Raw genomic sequence first — 11,145 nt, 5'->3', positions numbered from 1 at the left:
CCCCTCAAAAATACAAAAAAAGACAAAAAAAAAGGGGGGAAGCATGATCCAAGACCATCATCCTCAACCCCCCAAGTTCTCACATTCGCAAACCAAGCAGCAGAGTGTGTGAATAGCACGTCGATCGGGAGAGGAAAAGGGAAGCGTGTGTTGGTTTTGCATTTTTTTTTTGAAAAGTTGGATGCTGGGGTCGGAATGGTGGGAAGTGGAGATAAGGGATTGTGAGGGGGGATGGAGAAAGGAAGGAAAAGAAGAGAACAACGTACCGAAATCTCGACATCCCTCCCTACCGCCCAGAGCTCTTCAATACACGATGAATGCCCCATCTGACATAAACACTTACCCACAGTCCACCCCTCACTTACTCACTCACCCACAGTCCACCTCTCACTTACTTCCTCACTCACAAAAAGCCACCCAGCATTTCAAACGTCAAAATATATTCTCTTAAAAAGAGGAATATCTCTAATGCTTATGCTTCGCCGAAGAACTAACAAGTCTCTTCTTGAGATGTTTTGGCATCTTCTCCTTCCTCTTCTCGCGTTTCTCCTCTTTAACCGCTTTTTTATGTTCCTAGTTTATTGTTAGCTTTATCCCTCATTTAAAGACGCAAATCCTCCAGCCAAAATCCCAACCACTCAACAGCGCTTCATATCATCAAACCCGCGACCCTCACTTCTCAGAACCCGTACACCCTCACTTCTCAGAACCCTTACAGCCCTCACAATCGCCCACAGCTCTGCCGAAGAAAAAGAACAGAAAAATCAAAACTCACCTTCTTAACATCCCGATCCTGAAACCTCTTCCCCCTCGGCGTCCCTTTCTCAAACCGACTCTCATCATCCTCACTCCCCCCCTCACTCCCACTTCCACTTTCCCCCTCACTCCCCTCCTCCTCGCCAATCGTATCCTCGGCATCCGCCTCATTCCCACTCATCGGCACCTTATCCGCCAACAGATTGCGATACACCAGATCCTCCCTCTGGCCCTTCCCAATCTTCTCGGCGTCGCGCTCGATATCATACACCTGATCGAGCGTCTGCGGCATATACTGCTGTCTGAAGACCTGAGTATCGACTTCGTTGTCCGCGACCGCTTGCTCGGTGTCCTCGACCTCCGGGCGATCGGCGAAGAGTTGTTCGAGGTGGTCGGTCATGGCGGGGTCGGTGGTGGGGGAGTCGTATGAGGTGATGAAGCTGAATATCGTTTGTTCTGGTAATACATCAACGGCTTTGCGACGGAAGAAATCAGAGATGTTTTTTATGTCCATGCGTAGGAATTCGAGGGAGCGTGGGTGGTCGTGCTCGACGGATTGAGAGACGTCGATGATGAAGAGCTTCTTTTGGTGGTAGAGGATGTTGTATTCGCTGAGATCTGCGTGGACGAGTTTGCAGGCTTGGTACATCCTTCGCATGAGACCGAGGAGTTGGAGGTAAAGTACCCGCCATTGCTCTTCCAAATCTTCTCCTACCAATTCCACGTCTCGTAATCGAGGGGCTGCCCATCCTTTCTTGTCGCCTAGGAAACCCATAACCAGAACATGTAGTCGAAGATACACCGGTTCCGGACATGGAATACCAGCCAGATACAACCGTTTCAAATTTCGAAACTCCTTCTCAGCCCACACCTTAACCATAGCACGGTTATTCCCCTTATTATACCCCCCTCTAAACCTATGCTCTCCCGTGACATATTTATCCCGATCCTTAAACACCAGAATACTAGTCTTATACACCTTGATCGCACGATGCACAGGATTCGCCTCCTCATCTCCCGTCGGAATCGTCAAGGCACCATAAACATTCGCTTCCTTTCCCGTACTCAGACACCCATTAACCTCCGACACCACCCCGCGATTAATCATCTGCAATAGTATCATCCTCGTCCTCGGATCCAAAACCTGCTCGGATGTAGCACGATCACTTTTATCCTTCCCATGCGTCTTCTGCCTCTCTCCCCCATCAAGTCGAATCTTCGCCGCATGTTTCGCCAAACTCGAGATCTGATCATCCACACTCGACTGTGTGTTTGCAGCTGGTCTCTGTGGGTTTATTCGCGGGGCACTGGTGGCGCTCTGATCATTCATTTTTCGCTGTCGATTATATGATTTCGTTAAATCGCCAGAATTGCCACCGTATTCCACATCTTCGAAATATTCTTCCTCTTCGTCGTCGAAGAGATCCTCGTATGTGTCGTCTTCATTGTCGGCAGCGTATTCTGTAAGTCCGGCCGCAGATGAGTCGGTTTGAGTTGGTGCATCGTGTCCTGATGTGGGAGTTTCGTAGCCTTGATTTGGAATATAGTTATGTGTAGGAGCTTGTCCATCTGCAATTCCAGTGGCGCGTGGTATATTTGATCGTTCTGCCATTGTGAATACTTTATAATGAGAAGTCTCGGATTGACGTGTTTTTTTATTTGAATCTGATGTATGACATTTTAATAAATTGTGGCGGGGTGAAATATTCTGCCGGGCGGTGAGACCTGCCCACACCTCAGCTCACGACTAATTCAACTACAAACCATCCAGAATTTGACGACCAAGATTGAGTTTGCCCTACACACACTCCGGAGGAACCAACCCGAAATCCCAGTGCATTACTGACATCATGACACAGATACAAAATGCAGAAAAGTGCCCAATACGGAAAGCGAAAGTATATTTATAAAGGCCTAGATCACTAATCACTAAACACACAAAACACATTTTATACAGTTTATAAATTTTCATTAAATCATCAATCCCGTTCACCCTCGTAAAAACATCCCTCTAAATGACGGGTAGGATAACTTTTCAAGACATAGAACATATGATATGTGTCGATTGCTTGTTACACAATCTCTGGGTATATACTTCGAATCCTCTGTGAAACTTTAAACAATGCTCTTGAAGCTAGTACTTCATTTGGCCCAAAACGGATGGCCATATTCCCATCCATGAGGCCATCAAATTTTTGCCGTAAATTTCTTCCTAGAAGTATCCCAACGCCATTGAACGTATTTCAACCAAATTTGCCCAAACGCCGGATGCCTTCTAACGCCAAAGCCAACCGACTGCCGATGGCCATGGTAACGAAAACGAGATTTGCTGATGAATTATGTATGTGCGTATGTTTTGAAGCTTCGAAACCCATATTACGGTGAACCAGTACCAGGCCGATTCTGTTGATTCATGCTTTTTTGGTTCACAATTTCTCCCGCTCTCAGAAGAGCGCTCACCGGATCTAATGGCTCTTCAATGGAAGCGTCATATTTGTAATCGCGACCTCTTGGAATCGGTCTTTCCAAACCATCCAAATTTTGTGGCGTGGTCGAGGTGAGCCCACGAATCGGCGCCATGGACATTTTATTAGAGTAATCTTGGCGTTGTTGATTTACTAAAGAGAACATCAGTAAGGTTTTCAGAGAGATTTAGTCCAAACATCATTAACGTGGAATACTTACAATTAGACATTTGCTGTGTATGGGTTTGTGTCGATTGCGGTGACAAAGAGGGAGGGCGGAACGAGGAAATTTGACTATCAGATGAGCCCGTTGATTTTTGCGAGTATAATGACGGAAGGGGAAGAGAACGGTCACGGACGGGTGGCTCCAAGGGTGTATGCGGTGTCACATATGACGACGAGCCACTTTGAGAAGACATTGTGGACCGGCTGTTTGAATCAGCCGTCATGAGCGATGGAGGATGAGATTGTCTCGTCCGGTGAGGGTGCTGGGTTAAAGATGTGGAATTGGCCTCTTCAGATCCCGATGCGTTCGGATAACCCGCTCTCGAGTCAAGAATGGTGGCAAGCCTGGGCAATCGATGGGAATTCGAAGAATCTTCCCGCTGGGCATCCGAAGCATTGGCAAACATGGCTTCTCGATACCCAGGCAACACCGTAGGTCCGGTACCGGGTGGACTCGGTCCTTTTGCTGCCTGCACCATCCCAACCTTTGACACCAGCGATGGTTGTGGCGTGGACGAATTATCTGACAATTGCCACAGCGCGCCGTACGACGCGGATGAGTCAACACGTCCTCGTGTTGCTAACGTTTCGGTCACCAGCTGACTGGTCGAGCTACTTGCGGTGCCACTGCTGGCCGTACTGTGTCGGGCTTCCAGCTTGGGTCTCTTTGAACCTTCTGCGTCCGGAGCTGTCAATGTTAGTTAAGATGCCTGGTATGGGGATGAAGTGCATACCTTGTTGTTGGTTGGCTTGTCTGGCCTTGAACTCCACTAGATACTGCGCGTATTCCTGATATTTGGCCGTCTTTTTGTATTCGGCGAGTTCGCCGTTATACCGTTCCTTTGCAGAAAAAGCTTGTTGTTCATACGGCTCTTTCTCTGCTGGTGCCAGGTTCTGCCAATTCTCGCCCACGAGTTTTGCAATCTCGGTAAAGGAGAGATTTCTCCCCTTGAGTTCCTCGCGCATTTTATTGGAGAAGATGACATATGCGGATGGTGGTCGTTCTGGGCAATTTTCGTCGGCTTTCGGGTGTCGTCTATATTTTCGTTTCGAGCCTTGAGGGCCACCAGTCCCACTCCGGTCCTTCCCATCTTGCTTGCTCGTGCTTGATTTCTGCTCCTCGCCCGTTCTCTCTTCCGCCGGTGTATTTCGAGGAGAGGCAAGCGCTCGATCGGGTGAGAGACCTCGCGAATTGGCTATCTTCCTTTGCAGTTTCCTGCGATGGCCCAACTTGACTCCCAGCGCATCAAAGTCCGACTCGGTGATGTCCAGTACCACGCTCCAATTCTCGAATCCGTTGGCCTTGAAGGTTTCGAGATATTCTGCAATTCCCAATTCCTCAAAAATCTGGTCCATCAGCGTCGGTTCTGAACGACGCGTCCAGTGAGCGGGGGAGATGTGAAGGTCGCTCAGCGCTGCATTGGGAGGGTGAGCGCTCATGTAATGGAGGAACCAAGCCAATGTCGTCGTCGGCGAACCGGAGTTCTTGGGTGGACTCGGTGTCGAGGATCCTGCGCCGGTTGTGCTGTATCTTTCGTAACGGGAAACGCTCGATTCCGTATGTCTCTTCCCTGGTCGGGTGAGGTTGTCCAAATGGTCGCTCGCCGCGGGGGCTTGTCTGATGTCGACGTCAGAAACGTGAGGCAGCTAGATAGCGTAGCGTCACACAATCGTATAAGGCAAGGGCGAGAGCCGTTGGGGCAGGATGATTCGTGAGCCGAGTGACGGCAATACTACGCTTCGAGGGAGCTTGAGCAGCTCGAAGACGCGACGGCGGGTGCTGATCTCGCTGGGGCTGGGTGTTAGATTCGGATGTTCTGGCAGCATATGCTTTGTCCTGGGCAGCCACGCGTGGGAGCAGGCAGGCTTTTGAGGAAGAATCTCGAGGGGCAGACGAGGGCAAAGACGATATCATGTGCATGTATTATAAGATGCGCTCGATCTTGGGCTGGTGCATCTAGCGGAGGCGGAGGGGTGGAGATGGAGATGGATGGACAATAACTGGAAGTGAGTAGTCCCTAGGCTTGGAAAGGTATATGACTAGAAAAGGCGAAATGCGAAATGCGGAAAGCGGAAGGCTCCAAGCTCCAAGCTCAGTAATGGAAGAAAGAAAAGGCGAATCGTGTACGGCCTGTGGATGTGCGTTTAAAGGGATCAAGTACTCGTAGTGTATGGCAAAGACAAAGAAGGACCGTCGAACGAACGGGGACAGAAACGGGCCTGTTTGGTGGAGGAGTGGATGTGGGTGGAAGGAGAGGAAGCGTTAGGTAAGGTTTTCGGCCAGGGGGGTGGGCCGACGAGCTTGCTGGGAATAGGGAGCAGCCCATGAGCGGCGGGCGGTCGAGGGCCTACCGAGTACTGGAGCAGCAACGAAGCGAGTGCCCGACCAGATGGGAAAACGCGATCCCAAACTGCTTTTCACGATCTCCAACGCACGCGTGGAACACTCTAGCAGAAGACTCCAGTGCGACGCCATTTATTGTCTGCGCCAATCATGGGATTTCAGCTGTGCGGGGATGACAGGATGGAAAAGGATTCTCTTCTCATGATGGGTTTTGGGTGGCCTTTGGGATGGAATTGTCGATTTGCTATAGTCGGGAGGATACGTCTTAACATACTCCTGTCAGTTCTCTGGACGATTCAAGGGAAGGGCTTCGATTAGAGTTTCCGGGTGAGATTGGTATCACCTCAGTCTGACCGGGAAGGACCTAGGTACTTACCACCTAGCTACCAGTACGTATCTTTCCTAGCAGATGCCCATACAGATACGACGGGGACGGATGCTATGTCTCTATCCTACCTAGGTAGCTCATCCAGCTCAACCAGCCCAGCCCAGCCCAGCCCAAGAGAGCGTGATCAACCGGCATGGCCTTGATTCCATGCCTTGATCTTGGTCCTCGCTCTTGCTCGCTCTCATTCCCATTCCATCTACCTAGTTACCTAGGTACGCTCCTGATTGCCATCGCATTCACCTGAGCACATCGCCATGCTTCTCCATCACACCAAGATCGCCCATCGTGGACCCGGAGCTTCTTCCGCACAAATCATAATAAATGGTGCGGTACTGCCGCATGTTTCTGTGCCGGCCGCCAACACCGCCAACGAGGGGGATGCGAATGTGTTAAATACGTGCGTGGGAGACACGGCAATCTGGGCTCTATGTAGGCAGGCTAAGGACATTGGAATTGGGAGTGATATCATCTGGCTCATCGGGTTGGACTAGGCGTGGGGAGGTGTGTTTCACCGCGTGCCCTCTCGATGTGCTTTCATCATGCTGCCTGCGTGCCACAAACATCTTCCATCTTTTTTTCCACGAGCATGCCGGATTCCGTAGAGAAAGTGTCGTCTAACTCGATATACTACTCATGCCTCTATTCTCTCCCCAGTCTCCCCCCAGTCTCCCCCCAAGCGAGAATGGCATTTCCCCGCGGATGCGCTTCTCTCGACTCGCGAAAGGCCGAGATCGAATGAGCAGTGGCCCACGTCCAGTTTCCATTGGCGGCTCATCCTCGACAACCGCGATACGGACCTGACGGGACTTCCACATCGGTCAGCGTCCAACCACCTGGCTGGATGGCATGTCACTGTTACTGTCACAGGACGTATAGAGAAAAGCAGAGAATGGCATGATGTTGCAACGATTCTGGCATTGTGGCTGAACTCCACCGTGGGAGTCGACGACCCTGAGTCTTGGCAACGCGACTACAGAGTCTGGACTCGCAAGAAGCTTCAAACAACCTCAAATACCGGCGGGGATGGCTTCGTTGGGACCACACGAGAGATCTAGACCGCATGTACGGGATAGCGTATAATACCACGTCCACCTTGACTAACACTGCCGTACAATTTCCGGAGGGAAACCGTAGACGCAAGTCAGCAGGTGCCTATACAGCGCGCCTATGGAAGGCATACTCCTCGACTGTACTTACACCAGAACCGCGCGGGGAAATCCAGATCTTCTTGTCGGTGAGTAAATGGCTTGGCCGGTGCCCTGCACGCTCAACTCTGACAGTCCTAGCACAACATGCGGAGCGGTACCCGACTCCTACGAGTCAATCAGTCTGGCATTCGACCTCCTTCCTCTCACAACCTGCGAAAGACACATCCAGATCACTCAAATCCATCCCGGGAATCTCCACATCCCAAGTCCCCGAATACGGTCTCAACGATTCCCATCTGGTCCAACAATGCCATGTTTAGCAAAAGGAGGGGACATCTCTGGAGGACAGTCCGACGCCGAGAGTAGGCGCAGATCCCCGTAATTCGCTTTGGAAGGGTCCAGATGCGGTACAGGTACAGGCGGGGGATCAAAACATACATTTTGGGCTGAAGTCAAACGTATCTGCTGCGTTCTCCATACCAATTCCCTCCATACAGAACTCACGATCCCCCGGTAGTTGCTAAATCGCATGCCGACATTTAACCAACATACCAAGTATAATGGGAATCTCGGTGACTCACGAAGACCGCAGTAACCGAATTGAACAGTTCAGCTATGAATCCCGTTCTGAAATTTCCATGGCGGCACAATATACCGATTTTGCCACTCGTCAAACAACTCACCCGCAAGGTACGCAAGTACGAAACTACCGTACACCATTGCGTACCATCCCACTCATCGGCAACTCACCCGTCTCCGTCCCTTCCCCTCTCAAACATGCCATTCTCACAATTCGATCCTCAACCCCCCACCTAGTCAGGGGAGCTTGGTCCCTGGACCCCATAAATACTGGGCTGGGCTTTCTCGCAGCCGACGCAGCATGTAGGGTCCTGAGGGGCAGCCGTGCCAGTAAAGGGTCTGTTGTGGCTGTTGAGGGGGTGGTGGTGGTGGTGCGGTTTGCAATTGATTTCCGTGGAGGTTTCTCCGCTGCGAATCGGGGAGGCGGACGTGGTGAGATTGATCTGTAAGTGGAGAGGTTCTGCTTTGGGAATGGGATCAGTGGGATGAATACGAGGATTGGGAATGGCATGTGTTGAACATCAGATTGTGGTGTATTTGCCACTTGGAGATTGTAGGTCTTGAGTTTCTTTCTCCGTACAGTAATCATCCTCCACATAGGTTGATCTTGAGAGTAAGTGACCTACTGATTCACGACATCAAATAACATACCTGAAATCTACCCGGTGAGATGAGAAACTGTCCATCGAGGCGACAAAGTCGTCAGCAGACATTCTGGTATATCGTTATCGCGCTGGAATGATACATCCAAACCGGCTTTGAGTGCCATATATGTGGATCCCATCCTCATTTCTTGTTTTTGGAGCTGCCTTCATGTTTCAACACATTTACCCCACCAATCCACGTGGATGATCATTTTAAATGGACATTTGAGATTTCGATAACTATACCAGATCTTCGTCACCCAGCACTTCCAAGCGAACATCTCATTCTACCTTGCAGATGGGAAATTCAAGATTTCCCACTTTGAGCTGCACATACTTCGTAAATTCAATGCCTTTATCGGACATTTACCTGCGGATGTTTCATGCTAGGCCCTCATTTCAATATCGATGCATATATTCGTCACCCACGCACTCCTTCGGGCGTAGAATAGAGGACACCCCCCGTTTTCTTTCCAAGGCTGGAAATCAAGATTTCCTTCTTTAGAGCTATATACACTCTTCTATTTTACTATATATTCATAACCCTATCGATCGTTATAAATAGTTATTTTATATAAATATACTAATATTAATACTAGATATTTACCTAGATACCTCTACCTCGAAACACAAGATCAACATCTCACTCTCCAAGCTAAACCCCCCGAATTTCTCCATTCATTTATTTTAAGCTACCCATCCATCCCTAACCCCACGATATATCTACCAGAACTCGTATATTCATCCTCATCCTACGGCTTCCTAACTTCAAACATCGGGTAAACGCCCGTTTTTTTTTTGGGAGGGAATCGATTTCGATGTCGTTCGTTTTTGGGTGTAGGCGAATACTTGTACAAGAACACGTGCGTGCGTCTACACGCGATAGAAAGAATTTCGTCGTTTTCCTATTTCGTGTCTGTTTTTGGGGGGTTTTTTTCGGAAGCTTGGATGGATAGCTAGATTGATTGAGAGGGTGTGGGTCCCTGTTTTTGGGATTGATGTGGGATTGTTTTAAGTTACTATGAGGTCGAGAGGGGGGGGATGAAGTTCTTTTTTTTAAAGTGTAGGTGAGTTAGCTACGCCTTTGCATTTCAAGAATCGTGTAGGAAGTTTTTGGGAATTCGTAGCGTGACTAGATATTTACCGGCGGGGACTACTATGTGAATAATCGTAGGAGGGTAAGAGAATTGTCGGTTAATTATTTAAGTATAAATCGGGTTTTCCGAACTTATTCTATATCTTAATTAACTTCTAAAACTAGGAAGGTAGGTATTAGAAACTAGTTATAGTACTATTTATATAGATAATATTATATTATATAGAATGAAATAGTAGAGAGAGTTAGAGATTATATACTTAGAATTAAATAAATCTCTCTAGAGTTCTCTATATAAGCTACGTCCTTGCTATATTCTAGAGTACGAGATTTAGACTAAAAATACTATTTTATATACTAGGAAAATATTAGAATTTAAAGAACTTACTACTATTTTACTATACTAGTCGCGGTAGTCTACTTATCTATCTAGAATAGTCGTTCTAGAAGATACAAAGATAGTTACTTTATACTAAATATAGTTAATTTAAGAATTTCTATATTATTTATTTAGGTAGTAGGATTAAATATATACGTAATTATATTATTTAAAATAGTAGAAAAACTAGGTTTTTAATTAGATATAGTAGTTTTTTATTATAGAGTTAATTGTTCGGCCGAGAAATAGACGGGCTAGAATTGTAAGAAGAGTATATTTAGTTAAGTAAGTTAGGTAGTAATACTAATATTAATATTGTGTAGCTAAGGGAAAGTATATCTCAAGACATAGGCAATGGCAACAAAAATGCTACTTTCCATGTCTTGGAATACGTGGGCTCTTATTGTCACCGGATATTAACAAAGAAACGGGTGCCATTTCCTAGGGGAATTCGAAAGGGTGTCACTTTTTGGGGGGATATTTAGATTTTTACTATTGTGGGGGGAGATGGGGGAATGGAGTTTCTAGGTAGTAGTTAGTGGTAATGGGATATGAGATAAGTTTAATAGTTGTGTCGATCAAAAACCCCTTAATTCGTAGAATTCCTCCTCTGCTCGATAAACCCTTTACCCATCTACTTCCGGAAACGGTAACCCCGAAGCCCTTTCCAGTATCTCGTTCGGGGGAAACTTGTAGATAGCGGGAAAAGCAAAACCTCACTCTCCGTGCGGATTGATCAAATAATAAGCCCCATTGAGTTTTGGGTTCTTGCTAGTTCGCATATCCTGCGCTAGATTCGTATAGATTTTGATTTTTCATTTGAGTGGCTGTGGGATTTGTTTGAGGCGGGTCTTGGGAGCAGGTCGTGCGGGAATGTTAGGGAAGGGGCTTGATGGGTGGGAGATTACTGTTATTCTGGCGTCGTTGGAGATTTGGTTTAGATTGAAGTAGATATCGAAAGATGTCTGTGGATGGCGAGAAGGGTTAGGGACCGTAGTTCGTGGCATGCGTTGGTGTTTGAAATAGCGATGGGAATAATATAGTTTTAAGGGGTGAGATGGTACGTTGGGGGTTATTAGTATGGAGATTTTAATATACGCGTAATTTAAAGGGTAATTTTG

The 11,145-nt window shown here is 47.7% G+C and overlaps 3 protein-coding genes across 3 annotated transcripts; 1 reads left to right on the top strand and 2 right to left on the bottom strand.

The window, feature by feature from the left end:
* Nucleotides 1-465: 465 nt before the first annotated feature.
* GLAREA_12436 (Protein kinase-like (PK-like)) lies at nucleotides 466-2,368 on the bottom strand (the record flags this gene model as incomplete). The annotated part of the gene is made up of 2 exons (XM_008083218.1): nucleotides 466-573; nucleotides 776-2,368. The coding sequence occupies 2 exons, from the start codon at nucleotides 2,366-2,368 to the stop codon at nucleotides 466-468; spliced, it is 1,701 nt and encodes a 566-aa protein (XP_008081409.1).
* Nucleotides 2,369-3,132: 764 nt separating this feature from the next.
* GLAREA_12435 (HMG-box) lies at nucleotides 3,133-5,361 on the bottom strand (the record flags this gene model as incomplete). Its single annotated transcript, XM_008083217.1, has 4 exons — nucleotides 3,133-3,374; nucleotides 3,442-4,134; nucleotides 4,181-5,059; nucleotides 5,115-5,361. 4 exons carry the CDS (start codon nucleotides 5,359-5,361, stop codon nucleotides 3,133-3,135), a joined length of 2,061 nt encoding a protein of 686 aa, XP_008081408.1.
* A 1,071-nt stretch (nucleotides 5,362-6,432) lies between these two features.
* GLAREA_12434 (uncharacterized protein) lies at nucleotides 6,433-7,233 on the top strand (the record flags this gene model as incomplete). The annotated part of the gene is made up of 2 exons (XM_008083216.1): nucleotides 6,433-6,607; nucleotides 6,833-7,233. The coding sequence occupies 2 exons, from the start codon at nucleotides 6,433-6,435 to the stop codon at nucleotides 7,231-7,233; spliced, it is 576 nt and encodes a 191-aa protein (XP_008081407.1).
* Nucleotides 7,234-11,145: the final 3,912 nt, after the last annotated feature.

The sequence above is a fragment of the Glarea lozoyensis genome, assembly GCF_000409485.1.
Source record: "Glarea lozoyensis ATCC 20868 chromosome Unknown GLAREA18, whole genome shotgun sequence".
NCBI lineage: Eukaryota > Fungi > Ascomycota > Leotiomycetes > Helotiales > Helotiaceae > Glarea > Glarea lozoyensis.
This window is presented reverse-complemented; position numbering and strand designations above follow the sequence as displayed.